Source organism: Cricetulus griseus, chromosome 4 (genome assembly GCF_003668045.3).
Source record: "Cricetulus griseus strain 17A/GY chromosome 4, alternate assembly CriGri-PICRH-1.0, whole genome shotgun sequence".
In the NCBI taxonomy this organism is placed as follows: Eukaryota; Metazoa; Chordata; class Mammalia; order Rodentia; family Cricetidae; genus Cricetulus; species Cricetulus griseus.
The window spans coordinates 133,763,958-133,785,365 of record NC_048597.1 but is presented as its reverse complement, the minus strand read 5'-3'; the positions used below and the strand labels follow the sequence as shown (position 1 = coordinate 133,785,365).

The 21,408-nt window shown below is 51.4% G+C and overlaps 3 protein-coding genes across 6 annotated transcripts in view; 2 read left to right on the top strand and 1 right to left on the bottom strand.

Annotated features, from left to right (window-relative positions):
* The window catches only part of Dnmt1 (DNA methyltransferase 1), a 46,653-nt gene extending 37,566 nt beyond the window's left edge, over positions 1-9,087 (top strand). For all 4 annotated transcript variants that reach the window (XM_027411471.2, XM_027411473.2, XM_035443493.1 and 1 more), the window contains 12 exons: positions 741-959; positions 2,255-2,447; positions 3,438-3,522; positions 3,780-3,908; positions 4,025-4,307; positions 4,458-4,599; positions 5,909-6,075; positions 6,305-6,482; positions 6,897-7,092; positions 7,462-7,745; positions 8,360-8,450; positions 8,771-9,087. In XM_027411471.2, coding sequence (XP_027267272.1) covers positions 741-959; positions 2,255-2,447; positions 3,438-3,522; positions 3,780-3,908; positions 4,025-4,307; positions 4,458-4,599; positions 5,909-6,075; positions 6,305-6,482; positions 6,897-7,092; positions 7,462-7,745; positions 8,360-8,450; positions 8,771-8,808 — 2,005 coding nt within the window. In that variant the 3' untranslated portion in view covers positions 8,809-9,087. The remainder of the gene's footprint in view (positions 1-740; positions 960-2,254; positions 2,448-3,437; positions 3,523-3,779; positions 3,909-4,024; positions 4,308-4,457; positions 4,600-5,908; positions 6,076-6,304; positions 6,483-6,896; positions 7,093-7,461; positions 7,746-8,359; positions 8,451-8,770) is intronic.
* Positions 9,088-14,296: 5,209 nt separating this feature from the next.
* Positions 14,297-19,267, top strand: Eif3g (eukaryotic translation initiation factor 3 subunit G). The gene is made up of 11 exons (XM_027411469.2): positions 14,297-14,407; positions 14,524-14,570; positions 14,763-14,846; positions 14,951-15,039; positions 15,162-15,221; positions 17,172-17,276; positions 17,368-17,557; positions 18,343-18,450; positions 18,583-18,719; positions 18,817-18,923; positions 19,176-19,267. Exons 1-11 carry the CDS (start codon positions 14,388-14,390, stop codon positions 19,189-19,191), a joined length of 963 nt encoding a protein of 320 aa, XP_027267270.1. The 5' UTR covers positions 14,297-14,387; the 3' UTR covers positions 19,192-19,267.
* Positions 19,266-21,374, bottom strand: P2ry11 (purinergic receptor P2Y11). Its single transcript, XM_027411468.2, has 2 exons — positions 21,238-21,374; positions 19,266-20,514 (listed from the first exon to the last, which is right to left on the bottom strand). The coding sequence occupies exons 1-2, from the start codon at positions 21,251-21,253 to the stop codon at positions 19,427-19,429; spliced, it is 1,104 nt and encodes a 367-aa protein (XP_027267269.1). The 5' UTR covers positions 21,254-21,374; the 3' UTR covers positions 19,266-19,426.
* Positions 21,375-21,408: the final 34 nt, after the last annotated feature.

The following is a 21,408-nucleotide window of genomic DNA, read 5'->3' as shown; positions in this document are numbered from 1 at the left end:
TTATGTGTGGTGTTGTCTACGCCATAGAAGCACACCAGTTAGGCCACACTGGGACACTTAGGGCTGCTTCTGGGGCTTGAAAGTCAAGTGAACTGCCAGCCAGAGTGGGAGCCACCTTGTAAGGTCACTTTCCTGTGTCCTTGTGGGTCCCTGTGGGTAGAATATCAAGAGTGGGCAACCAGCTTTGCCATGAGTCACACCCTATTCTTTACATCACTTTTACATCAGTGCTCCATAGCCAGGGAGGTGATCATGCCATAGGTAATCCCTTGAGGCACCGGACTTCTCAGGACACAGTGGTTGCTTTCTTGGCTGACACCTGGGGAGATGGTACCTGTGCCGTCTCAAGCTGCTGGTTTACCTAGTGAGGAGTCCCCTCCTATGACATTTCAAATTGTGCTTGCTTGACAGGACCTTGTCATATACCTGTCAGTAAGTACACAATGCCACATGGCTGAGAGGCAGGTCTGGGTTGACCTAAAACTCAAGTAGTCTAAGCTTACCTGGAACCTCCTGAGCCTCCTGCATCAATCAGTTTTTCTCCCAAATTCTGGGATGACAAGCACATGCAGCCACAACCACCTGAGCTCTGGGAGTTGAGTTGTGTTTTAAACAGATTTCGAGTTATCTTGCCTAAATGGTATTTGGCTGTACCAGCTGTGAGGAATAGGCTCACTCTAGTCTGTCATGTGGACTCTAAAGCCTCGAGCTCAGGTGTATCCTTGTGTTCCTCTCTGCAGCCTCAAGCTAGCTAGCCCCTTGAAGCGCACAAAGAAGGAGCCTGTAGATGAGAACCTGTACCCTGAGCATTACCGCAAGTATTCTGACTACATCAAAGGAAGCAACCTGGATGCTCCTGAGCCCTATCGCATTGGTCGGATAAAAGCGATTCATTGTGGCAAGAAGAATGGCAAGGCCAATGAGGCTGACATCAAGATCAGGATCAACAAGTTCTACAGGTTGGTGTGGGTTCTGCTTGCTTGGGAGGTCCTTCCAAAGGTTCTGGTAGAGATGGCTGCTTCTAGTTATCCTGAGGGCACAGGTGTATTGCATAGTTGTGGCCTTTAGGGTTGGGTGTGGCTGAGTCTGGGAGCTTGTGTCTGGTATATGGGGTACTATGGGCTCTAACTCAACTTGCAAGGACCAAAAGCTGCAGAGTGGCAGAGAGCAGTCCTGCTTTGTGTGGGTGCTCTGCACCTTCTTTCTGGTTCTTGGGTTTGTTTTCCAGCCCTTGGCTTAAAACCCTACCACCTACCTCTGTCTCTTGCCCGCCCCACTCCATTTGCCCTTGTGTATGTATGGCTTCTTGAGGCTAGGTTTCAGCCAGGCAGCAGGAAAGAGGCCATGGTGAAAAAAAACTGGCCCAGATGACCAGTATGTTGCTTGCTTCACCAGCACATCTGGAACTTGAGATTCCCCCTGTAATTGTGCATCTCAAGTACTAGGATAACAGGCACCTGTCACTATACCTGAGTTTTCTGGAGTCTTTGTAATCAATGTGGTTACAAAAGAATGGAGCACCCAGCACTGGTGGGCAGGATGAAGACAAAAAAGCAACGCATCCCTGATCTGGTTCCCAGGAATCTCATTCCTGCTGTGGTTTTGGGTTCAAGTAAGGGTGGTAGTCACCACACTGAAACTAGGACGTGTGGTCCTTTCCATTATGCTGTTTATAGGTTAAACATCCCCAAACCAAAATACTCAAACTATACAGCTCACCACCTCTTACAGGCTACTTTTAGGTGCACTTAATGCCATGTAAGGGCTGGAGAGATGGCTCAGTGCTTAAGATTTGAGAATTCCCAACACCCACATCTCTAACTCCAGTTCCACAGGCTTCGATGCCCTCTTCTGGCCTCCATGAGCACTGTACTTTCCTGTTGCACAGATAATATGCCAGCAAAGCACCCATACACATTGAGTAGAAATTTATAAATCTTTCTTTTATATGGTGTCTAAAATGTCCTGTGGAGACTGGGTTGGTAGTTGTTACCTGTCATCCCAGCGCTTGAAGTGTTGTGGCAGGAGGATCACTGAGTTTGGAGGTCAGCCTGGGAAGCAGAGCAAGACACTGCCTCAAAAATAAAGGCCTTGTATCCTAAACAAAAAATAAAGGCCTTGAGGTATACAAGACAAGATCCCTAATCTCACACTCAACACCCCAATTGCTGGTTCCAGGAACTTTGGATGAGGGTGCTGTGACCTGTGAGTGATTATAGTAAAGTAATACTTACCTGGTGTCCATCTTTTACAGGCCTGAGAACACCCACAGATCCGCCTCGGCCTTCTACGGTACAGACATCAACCTGCTGTTCTGGAGTGATGAGGAAGCTGTGGTGGACTTCAGTGACGTGCAAGGCCGTTGTACTGTGGAGTTTGAGGATGACCTGCTTGAGAACCTCCAGGATTACTCGAAGGGCGGGCCTGACCGCTTCTACTTCTCTGAGGTGGAGCCAGGCTTTAGGGGCAAATGTGCAAGAGCGGGTTCCCACGAAAGCAGCTCAGGCCGGGGCAGAGCCCAGTGGTAGGGCCTTTGCTGGGCCGTCCTGGGTTTGTCTTAGGATGGGAGATACACGTTAGACCAAGGAAGCAGCTAATGTTCATGTGTGGAGTGGGTTTTGTTTTGTTTTGAGATAGGGTCTCTAATAGCCCTGGAACTGGATATGTAGACCAGGCTGGCCTTGAACTGACAGATCACCTGCCTCTTCCTTCTAAGTGCTGGAATTTAAAGATTTGTGGTCCCCGTACCACCCAGCCTATGTAGTCTTTTGGTTTTTCAAAACAGGATTTCTCTGGGTAGCCCTGTAGTAGTCCAGGCTGGCCTCTTAGGAGTCAGATTTGGGCTTTTACTGCACCATTAAAATTTATCTGAGGGACTGTTTTTGAGGGCCTCTACCAGCCCTACCTAGGGTCTTAATGTGATAGGAAGGTCCCCCTCCTTCAGAGGAGTACACTTTGGCTTTATCTCGTGACCAGGTGGTGGCCCTGGTTTGGAGAAAGGATCCAAGAGCCTCTTGTAGTAGACCCATTTGAATACCTGGAGCTTTGCTCTTTCTTTTAAGATAAGCACCCTTTTTCCCAGATTCTATGTGTGCATGTTTGTGACATTAGACAGCAGGATCCCGTGATGCCTTCCCTTTCCTTAGAATGTACACTCTAGGTGCTTACAGTAGCAGATGTTGGTGCAGAGCACAGGGAGGGCTAATAGATGTGATTTTTAGACAGCCTCTCTATAGAGTGGACTGGCCTCAAGCTCCTAATACTTGTGCCTCACCCTCAGCACCATGACCAACTGGCTGCAGTCTTGTCTGTTTCCAATAAGATAAATTCTGTTGGTGACTGATTGGCCCTTGGTTCTCCTAGGAGATAAGACTATCAGACCAACTGTGAGGGGTCTGTGCATTTCTTCTGGACTAATATGGCTCCTCTCTGTGCAGGCCTACAATGCAAAGAGCAAAAAATTTGAAGACCCTCCAAACCACGCCCGTAACCCTCTGAACAAAGGGAAAGGGAAGGGGAAGGGTGAGTCCCCATCTGTCACTCTCCTGTGTGTATGGTCTTCATAAGACAAGGTTTCATGCTGTCTAAGCCATCCTGGAACCCTGAAACTTCCTGCCTCCACTGCCCAAATTTTGGGTGCTTGTATTTGGGAGGCAGAATCGGGAAGGTTTCCAAGAGGCTACTCTAGGTCACATAACAAGATAGTCTCCTGAATAAAGCCTCTGAGGAGAGGAGTCTGGTAGGCCGTTCTCACAGCTAGTGGCCTGTTCCTCCTTCAGGGAAAGGGAATGCAAAGTGTCAGGTATCAGAGCCCAAAGAGCCTGAGACAGCCATCAAATTGCCTAAGCTGCGGACCCTGGACGTGTTTTCTGGCTGTGGAGGGTTGTCAGAAGGATTCCATCAAGCAGGTAAGCTCTGGGGAAGCTTCAGAGCATGATCCTAGCTGGGCAAGGTGACCATGGCATGTCTGAGCAAATGAAGTGAAAACGGCAGCTCCAAAACAAATCTCTGCTCTGTCCTCCAGGCATCTCAGAGACACTGTGGGCCATCGAGATGTGGGACCCGGCAGCCCAAGCATTTCGGCTGAACAACCCTAGCTCCACGGTGTTCACAGAGGACTGCAACGTGCTGCTTAAGCTGGTCATGGCTGGCAAGCTGACCAACTCCCTGGGCCAGAGGCTGCCACAGAAGGGCGATGTGGAGATGCTGTGTGGTGGACCACCCTGCCAGGGTTTCAGTGGCATGAACCGTTTCAACTCCCGTACTTACTCCACATTCAAAAACTCCCTGGTGGTCTCCTTCCTCAGGTAAGCATGGACAGCCCTCTATCACTTGTTGTCTGGAGTTAACTCCAGGCTAGATACACCTTTGTGGGAGCCCTTCCCTGGTGGGAGATGCCTGCGCCCTGGTGCCTGTGAGGGTTTGTGATGACCTGTTGTGTTCCTCCTGCCCCACAGTTACTGCGACTACTACCGGCCACGCTTCTTCCTGTTGGAGAATGTAAGGAACTTTGTGTCCTTCAAGCGCTCCATGGTGCTGAAGCTTACGCTGCGCTGCTTAGTCCGCATGGGTTACCAGTGCACCTTTGGTGTGCTGCAGGTGGGTACCACACAGCAGGCAGAAGGATAGAAATGGCCTCCCGCCACTAAACAGTGTTTTAGGCCTGCTGGGGACAGTAGAGGGGTCTGTATGATCACCAGTGTGTTGGTGAGGATAGAGGTGGCTCATAGCTCAGACAGAAAAAGCATAGGGTTAGCCTTGTATGGTGGTGCCTACCTTTAATCCCACCACTAGAGAGGCAGGTAGGCAGAACTCAGTTTGAGGCCAGCCTAATCTACAGAGCAAGTTCTAGCACTGCCAGAGCCACAAAGAAACCCTGTCTTGGAAAACAAAAACAAAAACAAAAAAACATGGGGTGACTAGGTATGGTGGCACAGGCCTGCCATTCCAGTCTTGAAAGGCTGAAGTAGATCATGGGCTCAGGGCCAGTGTCTCAGGATTAAGAGCTGGGCTGTAGCTCAGTGCAGTGTATTCACCAGCAACACATTGACTGTACTACATTTGCCAAAAGTAAGCAGGGTTGGCTGGGGCCCAGTTGGTAGAGTGCTTACTAACCTTCAGGAAGCCTAGGTTCCATCCCTTCACCACTAGCCCAAATATACATGCAGCTGTCATCCCAACAAGTAGGAGGTAGGATCAGAACTTCAAGATATGTCATCTTTGTATCCATAGCAAGTTTGTGGCCAGCATGAGACCTTAATTCCAAAATCAAACAACAAAAATAGCTGTCCGAATGAAGTAACTAGAGGTCATGACACCTTACATGGGCAAGTGCTGCATTTCCAACCCTGTCCTGTAGCCAGGGCTGGGACAACAGCCACACAGCTGTAACACCAGTGAAAAAGTGGGCCCACAGCAAGACAGGTTTAATTCAGAGGAAACCTGGGATTGGGGCTTTGCAGTTGGTCACCCAGAGGTCTTGCCATGACCTTCAAATTCATGAATTACTGTGAGGAGGTGGCGGGGAAGACTACAAAGACAAGTGACTAGTTCTGGAAACTCAAATTATTGTAGTCTTGAGGATTGTAACCATTTAACCAAAATGGGAGTTTTGCAAATGGTGTGGCCACTCTTGCTTGTCAGCCAGTGTCAACCTGATGAGTTGCAAGTGTTACCTGCTGGGCGTTGGTGGCGTACGCCTTTAATCCCAGCACTTGGGAGGCAGAGGCAGGAGGATCTGAGTTGCATGCCAACCTGGTCTACAGAGCAAAAGTCACAGAGAAACCCTGTCTCAAAACAAACAAAAAAAGCAAGCGTGTTACCTGCTTCCCAGTTCTGGTTCTCAGCACAGAGGCCAGCTAGGCAGACACTCCATCTGATGCCACCTGCCTCCATTCCCCTGTCACAGGCTGGACAGTATGGTGTGGCCCAGACACGGAGGCGAGCCATCATCTTGGCTGCAGCCCCAGGAGAGAAGCTGCCTCTGTTTCCTGAGCCTCTGCATGTATTTGCACCTCGTGCTTGCCAGCTGAGTGTTGTGGTGGACGACAAGAAGTTTGTTAGCAACATTACTAGGTAGGAGCTGAATTTGGCACCCCCATGTGTCAGACAGGGGTAGTAGGTCATAATGCCCTCATTGCTGAGGTTTGTGCCCGGCTCTGTTTAGAAGCTCAAGACTGCCTCAGGTTCTGCCTTGTGTGCAGGCAGCTGACTTGATTAGAGCACATACTGCAGCTGCCCTTCACATCCTAAGATTCAGCAGAGACTGCCTGCATAGCATCTAAGAGGGCATCCTCTCCTGCAGGCTAACCTCGGGCCCCTACCGGACCATCACCGTGCGGGATACCATGTCTGACCTCCCTGAGATCCAGAACGGAGCCTCGGCACCTGAGATCTCCTACAGTGGAGAGCCGCAGTCTTGGTTCCAGAGGCAGCTGCGGGACTCGGCCTACCAACCCATCCTCAGGGACCATATCTGCAAGGTAGCTACCCTGGGTCTGGTGCTCCCTGGGGTCTTGCCTTGTCCAACTTATCTCAGTGCTTACTGGCATCTCCACGGGCATGCAAGTTCAACAGCTCCAGACTCCCACCCCCGTGGCCAGATGGCATCCGAGCACCCCCCCAATACAACCTCTCCTGATAGCCTTTCTGTATGGGCTTGTGGTACACATTGGACCTTGCCTTTTGTGTGCTTCCCTGGCTGACTTCACCCTGATCCTCTGTCCTGTGCATTTGCCCTGTGCATTGTCCTTCTAGACGTGCTCTTGCCTCTGTTCTTACATGGTTGGCTCTCTTACAGCTACAGTTGGGTAGTTGCTCCTCCTGATAGGATCTGCGCCTCTGGTTCCCTTTTGTGCTTCCTGACCTGGGTTTCAGCGGGGATCCCTATGTTCTAGGACATGAGCCCATTGGTGGCTGCCCGAATGAAGAACATTCCACGGTCCCCAGGATCAGATTGGCGTGACCTGCCCAATATAGAAGTGCTGCTGTCAGATGGCGTTAGAACAAAGAAGCTTCGCTACAACTTCCATGACAAGAAGAATGGCCGTAGCAGCACCGGCGCCATGCGTGGGGTCTGTTCCTGTGTGGAAGGTGTGACCCCAGGCCGTGGTTGTCCCCCTTTCACTCAATGTTCTCCACAAATATGACGCCAGCCCCATGTGTGGTCTGCCACTTAGTAGATGGCTTCTTAAGTTTCCCACAGTCCCACTTGGCATATCTGCTGATTAACCCAGAGGCCCTGACCATGCCTGGGTGCTACTAAGTAGCAGCCAGAGTGTGAGGTTAAACAGTTGTCTGCATGTCTGCAGTACAGGGGTACCAGATGCTCTGCGTCTGGATTAGGCAGCCATCAGGTGCCCCCCCCACCCCTACCCACCCCCCCACCCTTGTGTCTGTGTCTGCGCCCCCGTCCCCCAGCCCTGGCATCAGCCCTGGCTATAGCACAGTGTTCTGTTGCAGCTGGCAAGCTCTGCGACCCCTCGGCCAAACAGTTCAACACCCTCATCCCCTGGTGCCTGCCGCACACTGGGAACCGGCACAACCATTGGGCCGGCCTCTATGGGCGCCTGGAGTGGGATGGCTTCTTCAGCACCACTGTCACCAACCCTGAGCCCATGGGCAAGCAGGGCCGTGTGCTCCACCCAGAGCAGCACCGGGTGGTGAGCGTGAGGGAGTGTGCCCGCTCCCAGGGCTTTCGGGACACCTACCGGTTCTTCGGCAGCATCCTGGACAGACACCGGCAGGTTAGCCCAGCATCAGGACTTGTCGCCAAGCAGCCTCTGCTCTCATGTAGGGAGTAGGGCCCAGGGTTTGTGCGTTGGGCTGTCACTGAGTGTGGGTCATCAGAAGTAACACAGCATAAATGCTTTTCCTAGGCTGGCTGTCCCTAGTCATGAACTGTTATTGGAAGGAAGCTCGTGCCAGCACTGGTCAGGCCTGGGCTCCATGCAGACCAGCCCCATGCTTCCTCAAACCTTTGTTTGGCTCATAGTGGGAATCAAAGTGGGCTTAGATGTGTCTGTTTTACTTCCCAGATTTTCCTAAAGCCTTTTAAAAGCTCACTGTTGGCCAGGTATGGTGGCTCACACCTTTAATCCCAACACTAGAGAGGCAGAAGCAGGTTGATTTCTGAGTTCTAGGCCCGGATGGTCTACATAGAGACCCTGTCTTTAAACAAGACCAGACAAAAAGAACTCCGTTAGTGACCTGTTCTGTGGGTCTCAGGACATCACAATAGAAAGCATTTGAGAAGACGGAGTCCCCAGTGCCCAGGTCACAGTCCTGTCTTGGTTGGAGCTGAGGCAGGCCACTGGTGAGCCTGGTGTCAATCTGGTGTTAACCTCTTTTCTTCCCACAGGTGGGTAATGCTGTGCCGCCACCACTGGCCAAAGCCATTGGCCTCGAGATAAAGCTCTGTATGTTGGCCAGAGCTCAGGAGATGGCCTCAGGTATGTGCCACTTACCTCATGGGCAGCTCTAGGTCCTAGAACTTGGGCACACCACCAACTCTACATGAGGACACAGTAGTGGAAGCCAGGGCTGACTGCACGGTGGTTTTGGAGGCAGTGTGAGTCTTCCTGCTGACATGGTCAGCAGGCACTGGCCTCAAGTAGCGCTGACCCAGACACCAGGGTGCAGAAACTTCAGGAAGATGGCTCAACCCTGAATGTTTCCAGCTGCTGCCAGTTCTCCTCCAGGCCAGCCGTGAGCTTACATGCTGCCTGCCATATGTGTGCTCAGGGTGACTTCTCCTTTCCTTTCTCTTCAGCTGCAGTTAAAGTACAGGAAACTGCTGAGACGGAATAGTTCTGCTCTACCCAGAGCCCCACATGCACTGGTGTTTTTAACCTGTTCAGCTCCATCATTTGAAATGTTGTACACAGTGACTTTGGCCATGGCTGACACTAAGCTGTTTGTGTGAGGTTTGCTTTGTGACTAAGCCGTGCAGTACTTCGTGCATTCTGGATTTGTAAGTCTTTTGGTTTTTAACTCTATTCTATCAGATCTGCCCCTGTGGGTGGCAAGCAAGACTTGATGTAGTTTTTATATGTTGCATATTTCTTCAATAAAGTGCTCTGTAAAGCATCTCAGGTAGTGATTGGTTTATCTGCTGCTTCCCCAACAGAAGAGGGGGAGGGCCTCTGGCTGGGGGCACTCTTGAGGTGCTGCCTGCATCCACCTCACCAGATACATTTCTGTGATTTCGTTTTGGCCAGTGAGAGGCAAATTTGTAGTAAGGCTTTCCAGAAAGCCTCTTAAGAAAATGGTCATTGGGGCTGGAGAGATGGCTCAGAGGTTAAGAGCACTGGCTGCTCTTCCAGAGGTCCTGAGTTCAATTCCCAGCAACCACATGGTGGCTCACAACCATCTGTAATGAGATCTGGTGCTCTCTGCTGACCTGCAGGCAGGACACTGTATACATAATAAATAAATCTTTGAAAAGAAAATGGTCGTGGTTATCTCCGTGGCTGCTTTGCCCTTTTTGTTTTGGAGTTGACTGTTTACTGTGGGGTCTGCTAATGCAGCAGCCATCCTGTGGTCATGAGTACATAACACCTGGATGGTGTGGATGGTGGTGCAAGGACGAGGAGCTATAGCTGAGCTGCCCTCCAAACCCCAGTCTGTCTGCTTTTAAGCAGAACCCTGTTTGGTTAAAACCTGCCTTGCCTTCTGACCGGATCTCCTGAATTCTACGTGAACAAAGCTTCATTTTGTCCTTAGGAAACGTCCACTAGAAAATGCAAACATATGGGGGCTGGAGAGATGGCTCAGAGGTTAAGAGTACTGGCTGCTCTTCCAGAGGTCCTGAGTTCAATTCCCAGCAATCACATGGTGGCTCACAAACATTTGTAATGAGATCTGGTGCCCCCTTCTGGCCTGCAGGAATACATGCAGGCAGAACACTGTATACCTAAGTAAATAAATCTTGAAGAAAAATTCTGTCATTCTCCATGTTATTCCTTAAAACAGGGCCTCTCACTGAGCCCAGAGCTCACTTGTTTCACTGGTTTCTTGGCTACCCTGGCCGTCAGAAAGCCTTAGTGATCCTCCTATGCCTGCCTCTCTGGTACAGGGGTTGCAGGTGTAAGGGGCAATGACAAGATTTTTACATGGTGCTGGGGATCTGAACTCAGGTCCTTTAGCAATTTCATACATGCATAATGCATTCTGGTTCCTCCTACCACACCCTCTTACTTGCCTCCCATCCCTGTCATTCCCCCATTCTCCCTCCCTCTTCCATGCCTGGTGGGCTCACCCTTGGGCACACAACTCAAGTCGATGACTGTACCTTTCTAGAATTCATGTCTGCCAGTAGTTCAGCAGGCAGGGAGGGCTTCATGAGCTCATTCTCGTCCAGGCCAGTCCTGTGCAGCTTACCTGCCGAAGTTGCTGAGACACGTCTGCAATGTCTGCCTTGTCCTGGACTCTCGGCTTTTTACATTCTTTCCTGTCCTCGTTTCAGTGGAGTACATGCCTGCTCAGGGCTGAGCATTCAAGTATCACTTGTTCGAAGTATCCTGAGCAGCCTTGGGTCTGCACCCACCTCCCTTCATTGTCCAGGCCTCTGGTGTCCTCGGGGCCTCTTCTGTTTTTTGAGATAGGCTCTCGCTTTATAGCAAGTTCAAAGTGGCCTTGAACTTGCCATTACCTTGCTTCCTTGGCCTTCTAAGTGCTGGCATTGTTGGTGTGAATGATGGTGGTTGTTTTGAGACAGGTTTGGTTTGTAGCTCAGGATAACCTAGAGCTCATTTGTGTAGGCCCAGGCCAATCTCAAACTGGCAGTAATTCTCCTGCCTCAGACTGTATTCTAGTGCTGAGGTTGCAGGTATGAGTCGCCTTGTGTTTCTGTCTATTTCAAAGGTTCCATCTAGCATATGGTAGAAGGCTGGTGCTTAAGGTAAATAAATACCTAGAAGTGAGTGGAATACTACAGGGTCTGAGAAATCCACTGAATCCCCTGTAAATGCTGCAGAATTATATTCTGTTTCTGAAATAGAGGTTCCTGTAGCCCAGGCTGTTCTTATGTAGCTGAGACTGGCCTTGAACTCTTGATCTTCCTGCCTTCACTTCTGGAGTGTGAATAGATGAAGTGTGCTTCTCCCCTACCCCCACCCCCAACCCCATCCCCAAAGAGAGTGGTCTGAAAGGCAGCCAGGCACAGAGGTAAAAAACTCAAGCCTTAAATCTGCCCCCTCAAACATAAAGCACAGTGCCAAGATGAAGGTGAGTTTAAGCCAAGGTGAAAGGAAAGGCTTTCAGCAGTGATGTGGTTGAAAACCGTACAGGGGCTACGAAGATGGCTCAGTGGGTAAACCCTTGCAGCCAAGCCTAACGGCCTGAGTTGGAGCTCTGGTACCCAGATGATAGAAGATGAGAAGCAACTCAAAGTTTTCTCTGATCGTCCTACAAGTGCACACAAGATAAAAAACAAAACAAAAAAATGCCTAAAAGAAACTTAAGAGTAGATTGTGGAAAGATGTCTTTAATTCTGCACTCGGTAAGGCAGAGGAATGTGAATCTAAAGAGATTGAGGCCAGCCTGGTCTACACAGTGATACTATGTTTTGTTTTAAAGGTTGAGCAAGGTGGTGCACACATTTAATCCCAACACTGGGGAGACAGAGGCAGGTTCGGTGTGTTTGAAGCCAGCCTGTTTTATGGAGTGAGTTCCAGGACACTCAGAACTACACCGAGAAACCCTGTCTTGAAAAACCCCAAACAGGCCAGGAGGTGGTGGCACATGCCTTTAATCCCAGCACTCGGGAGGCAGAGGCAGATGGATCTCTGTGAATCTGAGACCAGCCTGGTCTACAAGAGCTAGTTCCAGGACAGCCTCCAAAGCTACAGAGAAACCCTGTCTCAAATTCCCCTCCCCCCCAAAAAAAAAATGAAAAGGAAAAGAAGAGAAAAACCCCAAACAGAACAAAACAAGCCATGCATTACAGGCCAGGAAGCAGCACTCCTCCATGGCCTCTCCTTCAGTTCTTGTCTCCATGCTCCTGCCTTAAGTCCCTGCACTGACTTCCCTCAGTGAAGGACTATAAGCTGGAAGATAAAATGAACAATTTCCTTCCTGAGTTGCTTTTGGTCATAGTGTTTATCACAGCAATTGAAAATTGACTAAGACAGCTTTCCCAGCATGCACTGGGCTCCATCCCTGGCATTAAATAAGCCAATCTGGTGGTGCTTGCCTGTCATCCCCTCACTGGGGAGGTGGAGGTAGAATCAGTAGCTTGACACCAGCATGGGCTACACAAGACTGCTCCTCAGAAAAAGAGCAAAACTATTTCTCTATAGGTTTTCACTAGTGCAAGCATCGTTTGAAAGGTCACCACTTACACCTCAGCCATCTGAGTGCCAGATGACAGGTGTGTGCCACCACTCCCCACTGCACAGCCTTCTTACTGTCACGTCTTTGCATACAATTTGCTCATAAGTTAAACTATTACCTGGCTCCAAGGAAAGATCTTATTAATACCTTATTTCTGTACTTTTAAGTTTATTATTACTGTATGTGGGTGGGTGTTTTGCCTGTATCTGTGTTTGTGCACCACGTGCATGCCTGGCACCTGTGGATGAGGTCATTGGATCCCTGGGACTAGAGCTATGGACAGTTGTGAGCTGCCATTTGGGTGCTGAGAATGGAACCCAGGTCTGCTGGAAGTGCAGCCAGTGCCTTTAACCACTGAGTCAATGCTGTCCACTTAAATTTTGTTTTTAGAATTTTCCCATTTGTAGACAGGTGATGGTGGCTTATGTCCCTAATCCCAGCACTAGTGAGGCAGAGGCAGGCAGATCTCTGTGAATTTGAGGCCAGCCTGGTCTACAGAGCAAGCTCCAGGAGAGTCTCCAAAGCTACACAGAGAAACCTTGTCTTGAAAAAACAAAACAAAAACAAAAACAAAGCAAAGGCCATTTGTCTGGATTTTGCATTTCTCTAGTAAATTTTTTGTTTTGTTTTTGTTTGGTTGGTTTTGTTTTTCAAGACAGGGTTTCTCTGTAGCCCTGGCTGTCATGCACTTACTTTGTAGACCAGGTTGGTCTCAAACTCAGAGACCCACCTGTCTCTGCCTCCACAAGTGCTGGGATTAAAGGTATGCACTCCTGCACACGCACGCGCGCGCGCGCGCATACACACACACACACACACACACACACACACACACACACACGGCTCCATAATACAAATTCTACGTGCTGGAAATATAGGTCATCACAAGTGCGCCCAGCGTGTGCTTTCCATCTGCACTAGCAACCCAAACTAAGAAAGAACTTCTTGGAATGCATGTTCCCAGAGGCTGAGAATCAAGTAAAGGAAGATTATACCAGAGTTCTAGGGGGTGTAGCTCTGAGGAAGGAGAAAAGCTTAGTATGGGAAATAGTTTAAGATGACACTGGTAGGAACCCATTTCACATAGAGGAATATTCCCTGAGCCTAGACACACGGGGGAGGGCCTACGTCCTATCCCAAAGGATATGACAAACTGATGACCCCCCCCTATGGAAGGCCTCACCCTCCCTGGGGAGCAGAAAGGGCATGGGATAGGTAGGGTGTTACTTGGGGGAGGGAGGCAGAGGAGGAGGGGAGGGAGAGGGAACTGGGATTAACATGTAAAACAATGTTGTTGCTTTCTTCCTTTTTTTTGGGGGGGGGTTCGAGACAGGGTTTCTCTGTGTAGCTTTGGAGCCTGTCCTGGCATTCGCTCTGGAGACCAGGCTGACCTCGAACTCAGAGATCTGTGCCTCTGCCTTCCGAGTGCTGGGATTAAAGGCGTGTGTCACCAACGCCCGGCCTTTTTTGGTGTTTTTTATTTTTGTTTTGTTTTGTTGACAATGTTGTTTCTAATTCAAATAAAAAACGGAGGAAAAAAAAAAGATGACACCGGTAGAACTTGCAAGATGTCTTTGCAGCTAAGAAGGCTGACTGCCAAGCCTGAAGACCTGGGCTCAGTCCACAAGAGAATAAACTGGGGAGATTGCTATGAGTGCAAACCCAGCCTTCGGTACATCAGTGCGTGGTGCTCATGCCTATAATTTCAGCCCTTCGGAGGTTGAGGCAGGAGGATTGTCGGGAATTGCTGGTTATCCTAGCTACAGAGTGATACAGTGACTTCTAATCCCATCACTCCCCCCCAAAAAAACAATAAATTAAGTGGGTGCGGAGAGTTTAAGAAGTTCTGGACGGTCTCTCTGGGACCTCCTTCCAGCTTGGGTCCCCGTACTTCGCTGCACACGAGAGTCGCGTGTCCGCCTTCGTCCATAGGGAGGCGCTGTGCTCGCCGCGGTCTGGCCGCTCTAGGCTGCAGGGGCGGCACCGGAAGCCTCGTTCTCCCCGGGCTTCCGCTCTCTACCCGGGCTGGGAGCTGCGTGGAGCTAGACTTCGCGATGCCGACGGGCGACTTTGAGTGAGGACGGGGCGGTGGCGGGCTCTCCAGAGAGGCGGTGTGGGGCAGCGCTGGGTGTGTGGTGATCCGGGCGGCGCGGGGGTCGGGACCCGCTCACCCTTCTCGTGTCTCCGCAGCTCGAAGCCCAGCTGGGCCGACCAGGTGGAAGAGGAGGGCGAGGACGGTGAGTGCGCGTGTGCGTGTGAGTGAGTGCGTGAGTGCGTGCGTGTGAGTGCCTGTGCGCGGCCCTCCGCGCCCTGTCCCGGGGCGGGCCGAGCCCCCGGAGTCCCCAAACCCACCCACACCTTGGCCTGGACGTCCCAGCCGTGTGTTTCACTTTCCGTCCCCCCCGCCGCCCCCGCATTGCCTCTGACAGACAAGTGTGTCACCAGCGAGCTCCTGAAGGGAATCCCTCTGCCCACCGGGGACACCAGTCCAGAGCCGGAGCTACTGCCCGGAGGTGAGCCCCGTCCAGCCCTGCCGTCCCCTCCCCCTTCCGGCCCTCGAGCCCGTTCCCAGCAAGTCCCCGTTATCCAGGACTCAGTTCCTGTTGTCTTCCCACAGAGCCACTGCCACCTCCCAAGGAAGTCATCAACGGGAACGTAAAGACTGTGACCGAGTACAAGGTAGATGAAGATGGCAAGAAGTTCAAGGTGAGGCCGAGGTGGCCGCGGGGGCGCTTGGATTGGCGATGAGGGCTGTGAGTGTTGGTTTGGATTGGTGAGGAAGGAAGGCCTTGAGGTTCTGGAAGTCCTTTCTCCCTTTCCATCTTCAGATTGTCAGGACCTTCAGGATTGAGACCCGGAAGGCATCGAAGGCTGTGGCCAGGAGGAAGGTGAGGCCCTCCCATCTGACTCACTTTGGTGTGTGTATGCGGAGGGGTCTCCAGGACTGGCCCAGAGGAGTTGGGAAGTCCTTTCCTGTTGATGTAGAATTAAAAATTTAGTGTCAGGCCCTGGAAATTCAGGGTCCAGGAGTAGTTGAGGTTAGATTTTTTTCCCCCCTTTTGTGTGCTCCTGTGTACAGTGTCATTCCTCCAGCAAATTCCTCTTGCATTGAGATGGGCTTTTGTCATCAGGAATTAGATTTGACTAGCTGGCCACCTATCCCCAGTGAGCCTGTTGTCTCTACCTTTGGAGATAACAATCACATGCTTCTGTGCCCAGCTTTTCATTGTGGGTGCTTGGGATTGGACTTTGATGGGTACTTTTGTGACAAATAATTTGCTAACTGGGACATATCCATCCTCTTGAGTTTTTTGTTTTGTTGTTATTTTTATTTATTTTTTGGTTTTTCGAGACAGGGTTTCTCTGTGTAGCTTTGGAGCCTATCCTGGCACTCGCTCTGGAGACCAGGCTGGCCTCAAACTCAGAGATCCGCCTGCCTCTGCCTCCTGAGTGCTGGGATTAAAGGCGTATGCTACCAACGCCCAGCCTTAATTTATTTATTTTTAAAGATTGATTTATTTGTTTATTATGTATACAGTGTTCTGCCTGCATGTCAGAAGAGGGAACCAAATCTCATTACAGATGGTTGTGAGCCACTATGTGGTTCCTGGGAATTGAACTCAGATCTCTGGAAGAGCACTCAGTGCTCTTAACCTCTGAGCCATCTCTCCAGCCCCATTTGTTGTTATTTTTGAGAGGCTCTTGCTGTGTAGTATTCAGATTCTAAATGCTTCTGCCTAGCCTCCTGGGTCCTGACTTAGATTCTTACTCCTTTGCTCTGTCTACTTGAAGGAACAAGCAGCCTCTACTGAGCAAGGGGCAAGGGCTTCTGGAGGAAGGACATCAACACATTGAGAGCAAGGCTCCATGCCAGGCATTTAGCAAGACATGGCTTCCCAACCTCTAGATCAGGCTAGGGAGGCAGGGAGCTTTGTGGTCCCATTTAACTAGCTTAAGGTTCCTGTGATCTGAGTGACTCTTGGACATCCTCCAGCTTCCTCCCTGGTGGGAGCCCGCCCTGCACCTGCCTAGAAACTTCAGTGGCACAGTTGTGTGCCATTCTACTCTGAGTCTCCTTGCTGTTTCCTGGAGTTTTTTTTTTGCTTCTCTCCTTATGGGGTGTGTGTGGGGGGGGGTAGGTGTGTGGGTGTGTCTCGGGGTCATGAATGGCTGTATATTCACACTCAGACTAGAGGAGGAGATTGGGTGACTTGCTCTGTCATGTCACTTTACAACTTATTCTCTTTAGATAGGGTCCCCTGCCCCTGGGCTATATTTAACTCTTTGGTTTGTTTGTTTTTTGTTTTTCAAGACAGGGTTTCTCTGTGTAGCTATGGAGGCTGTCTTGGCACTGGCTCTGGAGACCAGGCTGACCTTGAACTCACATAGATCTGCCTGCCTCTGCCTCCCAAGTGCTGGGATTAAAAATGTGTGCCGCTACCACCTGGCTCATACTTTCTATATGAGAGTTTTGGGTTCTTTCATGTACAATAACCGGTTTTACACACGGAACCACCTCACCAACACCCTCCCCCCTTCTCCCCCACTCCTTTGTTTTGGCCTCATACAGCAGAGCTCAGGCTGGTTTTGAACTTGTGTATCTCAGGGTGACCTTGAGCTCGGAATCTTCTGTTTCCACCTTTAAGTGTCAGGGTAACAGTTACATTCCACCAAGCCTAGCTTAGGAAATGAGAATTGTCACCATTATCACATGGGAGGCCTCTGGGGACACGAGAATGTAGGATTTAAGGCTCTGACGGGGTTGTCTGTCTGGGGTACCCCACTCTGCTATCTTACTGCCTTTGTCCCCATTTTTCCCTATTCTTCTGGGAACCCAGAATTGGAAGAAGTTTGGCTACTCTGAGTTTGACCCACCGGGGCCCAATGTGGCCACCACCACAGTCAGCGATGATGTCTCCATGACATTCATCACTAGCAAAGAGGTGAGCAGGGTGAAGCTGGAGACCCAGAAGTGCAGTGGGGGTGGGGTGGACAGCGGCCGGCTCTGAGCCACTCTTCCCTATTCCCCACTAGGACCTAAACTGCCAGGAGGAGGAAGACCCAATGAACAAGCTCAAGGGCCAGAAGATTGTGTCCTGCCGCATTTGCAAGGGCGACCATTGGACCACCCGCTGCCCTTACAAGGACACACTGGGGCCCATGCAGAAGGAACTGGCTGAGCAACTGGGCCTGTCTACTGGGGAAAAGGAGAAGCTTCCGGGAGGTATGGGCCTAGGGCATGGGAGGGGCCTCAACACTTTTTTTTTTTTCCGAGATAGGGTTTCTCTGTGTAGCTTTGGAGCCTATCCTGGCACTTGCTCTGGAGACCAGGCTGGCCTTGAACTCGCAGAGATCCGCCTGCCTCTGCCTCCTGACTGCTGCGATTAAAGGCGTGTGCACCACCAACGCCTGGCTAACTTTGTGGTGTGCTGTTTTCTTTCTCTGTGGCCATGTTGGTGCAGCCTATGCCTGGGTACCCTCATAGTTACCTCGTTTGCTTGGGGCATGGTCATTCCTATGTATATGTGGCTGGTGACTTATTCTAACGCGCGCGCGCGCGCGCGCGCGCGCGTGTGTGTGTGTGTGTGTGTGTGTGTGTGTGAGAGAGTGTGTGAGTGTGTGTGTGTAGGGAGTATCCGTGTGCTGAGCTCACTGGCTCTGTAGGTCAAAATCTAATGTGCCATGTATGTAGCTGCCTGTTGGTGACTTGTGACTTGTGTGGAGCTTTGCCTCTCACCTATCATGAACAGCCCAGGGACACCCTCTGTCATAGCCTGTAGTCTGGGCTCTGAGAGCCTGGTGTTCTCTAGCTCGTGGGGCTCTGCAGTGCTGGGCTGTGGGTGCCAGCACCACACCTGTCCTGTAGCTTGCTCACTTTACCCATACTGTCTCAGTGGAGACTTTGAAGGGTGGTAGCTTCTGGATGTGACCATTGGGGTCACCAAAGCATGACTGAATGCCTGTAGCTCAGGGCTAGGGCTGAATGTGACTTTGTCCACTGCTTTCCAGAGCTGGAGCCTGTGCAGGCCACCCAGAACAAGACAGGGAAGTATGTGCCCCCGAGTCTCCGGGATGGGGCCAGTCGCCGTGGGGAGTCCATGCAGCCTAACCGAAGAGGTAAGAGGCTAGGAATAGCCTAGGTAGCAAGTACATAACTAGACACCCTGTAATTATCCTGTGTTGTGGGTGTGGGGTCTAATGTGGCGTTCTTCTCACCACCAACTCACCTTCCCTGCCTTGCTCACATAGCCGATGACAATGCCACCATCCGAGTCACTAACCTGTCTGAGGACACACGTGAGACTGATCTCCAGGAACTCTTCCGGCCTTTTGGCTCCATTTCTCGTATATACTTGGCCAAGGACAAGACCACTGGCCAGTCCAAGGTGGGTGGGTTGGTCTGGGGAATGGGTAGCTGGATAGTACTGGTTCTGGGACCCACTTCTTACCCTCCGGCCCTGACTATCTGCCCTTGGCCCCCAGGGTTTTGCTTTTATTAGCTTCCACCGCCGGGAGGATGCTGCACGAGCCATTGCAGGGGTGTCTGGTTTTGGCTACGACCACCTCATCCTCAATGTTGAATGGGCCAAGTAAGATGTCCTCCCCACCCTTCCCACATCCTCTGTAGCTCACTGTGGTTCTGTATCAGTTGTGTGGTTGTCGGGCCTATCTGAAGGAAGGTCCTTTGTTGTGCTCTGGGAAAACCTTTGCCAGATTTGATACCACTGTTCCTAAGCAGGCAAGGCCCGGGCTTCCCTGGTGTGTGACTGTGGAGTCTCGGGTACCCTTCAGGGTCACAAGTCCCTGGCTGTATTCTTAACCTCCTCCCTCCCTCTTTCTAGGCCATCAACGAACTAATAAGACACCTGCTGCCTGCTGCTGTCACCCAGACCCTCAGGGACAGAAAGCTTCCATTAAATAGACTCCAAACACACTTGTTTCTTGCTTGTTCTCATGGATCTCCATTGTCGGGGGTGGGGGTGGGGATGGAGGAAGAGCTGATCCCTGCCTCAGGCTGAGGTCTTGTAAAGAATCTGCCTCAATGGGAGGCAGCCTCCACTGATAAGGGGGTAGCTGCACCTCAGGGCTGTTGTCACAACCCCGTCTGTGAGGAGGAGGCTTCAGGGCTCAGCTGGCTTTGGGAAGTGGTTGCGCTTGCTAGAGGCAGGTCTTGGTGAGGGCTCTGGTCCTCAGGGTCCCCATGGCATGAGTGGCAGTTCAGGCTCGGCGCCACTGCCATGTAGAGCAGCGGGTGCATGCATGTGGCCAGGGGCACAAGGATGCGCGTTGTCTGGTAGCCAAAGAAGGCCCTTGGGTTTAGCGCTGCCTTGGCCTGTGACTCAGTGGAGAATCCGGGGCAGAGAGCCTTCCAGCTCAACAGGGAATTCACATAGAGCACTTGTGTGATGTGGTAGGGTACATAGGAGCAGGCGTAGAGAGCCACACCACTGGTCACCAGCACTACCACATGCAGCTTCTGGGCTGTGGTCATGCTCAGGCTGCGCAGCACCACTGACCCCAGTGCACTGTAGGCCATTAGTGTGAGCAGCAGAGGCAGGATGCCTCCCAGGCATGCCAGCACCAGGCTGTAGTTTCTGAAGGTCTCTATCTGGCTGTCCTCCATCATCCCCAGGCACTTGACACAGGCCTCGCGATTGGTGTTATTGCATGACCCAGGTTTTGACTGGGGCTGGTTCTGATGGGAGAAGCCCAGCATGGGGGCAGCCAGCAGGATGGCCATGGCCCAGCTGGCAGCACTAATAACCCAGGCGTGCTTGGGCCGCAGGTGTCTTCGTGTGAAGAAAGGGTGCACAACCACCATATACCGGCTGAGGCTGATGCAGGTGATGAAGATGATGCCACCCAGCAGGTTGCAGGTGAAGACAAAGCGCTCCAGGCGGCAGGCCACCTCCCCAAAGCTCCAGTTTTTGGGTGGGTAGAAGTAGGCAGCCAGAGGAGGTAGCGTGAATGAATAGCACAGGTTGCTGACTGCCAGCTGTGCAGAGAAGACCACAGCCGGGTTCCAGGGCCTTTGCTCTTGGGTGATAAAGCGGAACAGGGCTAGGCCATTGCCCCCTACTGCCACCAGGAACTCTGCCATCAGGATGGCCCAGAGGTAGCCCTCCTGAAAGCGCCTGTACTCCTGTTCAGCAGCTTCCACGTATTTTTCTGGGCAGTCACCTGTGGGCACAGTAAACGCCTGAGCCACAGCCTGCCTCAGCCCAGCTCCTGCATGGCATGCATACCAATTCCCGAGAGTGAGTGGTGAGCAAGTGGAGGCCTGCATGTAAATGCAGCCTGGCAGGTCCCCATTGCCACCTCAAGGGGACCAGCCTACCTTCAGTCTGGTTTTGAAACAAGCTGGGGTAGCCGTGAGACCCTGTACTGAGTCTGCACAGAAGCCTGCAGCCACCATCCAAGCAGGCCCCCACCACACTACCCCTCTGCTAGCACCGGGGTGTATATTCAACAAGAGGGTACCCACAGGTATCAGCCAGGGGCTGCTACTCTCTAAATTCCTACCATTTCCCAACTCTGAGCCTTGCTTTGTTCCTACACACTTAACCATTCCTATTGAGCAGGTAGCCTCTTCAAAATACCATATGCAGTTCAGAAAGACTGCTTCAGCAGTCTGTAGCACCTACCCCTGATCCTTAAAGAGATGTCCCTCCAAGCTAGTGTCTAGTAGGATCTGGTCAGCACACATCCCATGTCTTTTTTCTTTTTTGAGACGGGGTTTCTCTGGCTTTGGAGGCTGTCCTGGAACTAGCTCTTGTAGACCAGGCTGGTCTCCAACTCACAGAGATCCGCCTGCCTCTGCCTCCGAGTGCTGGGATTAAAGGCGTGCGCCACCATTGCCTGGCATGTCCCATGTCTTAACTGGCCAAACGTTAGCTTACCTACCTGAGAAGGCAGCCATGGTCCTCACAGCAGCTCTGGGTTACAGAAGGTCCCTCCTTGGTTCCCAGCAGTGTGGCCACTGGCCCATCTCAACTTGTACAGCCAGTCAGGGTGACACCTCCCACTTAGCCCACTTTCTCCTTGTACTATCTGGGCTGAGCCTGTCTCTCGGCC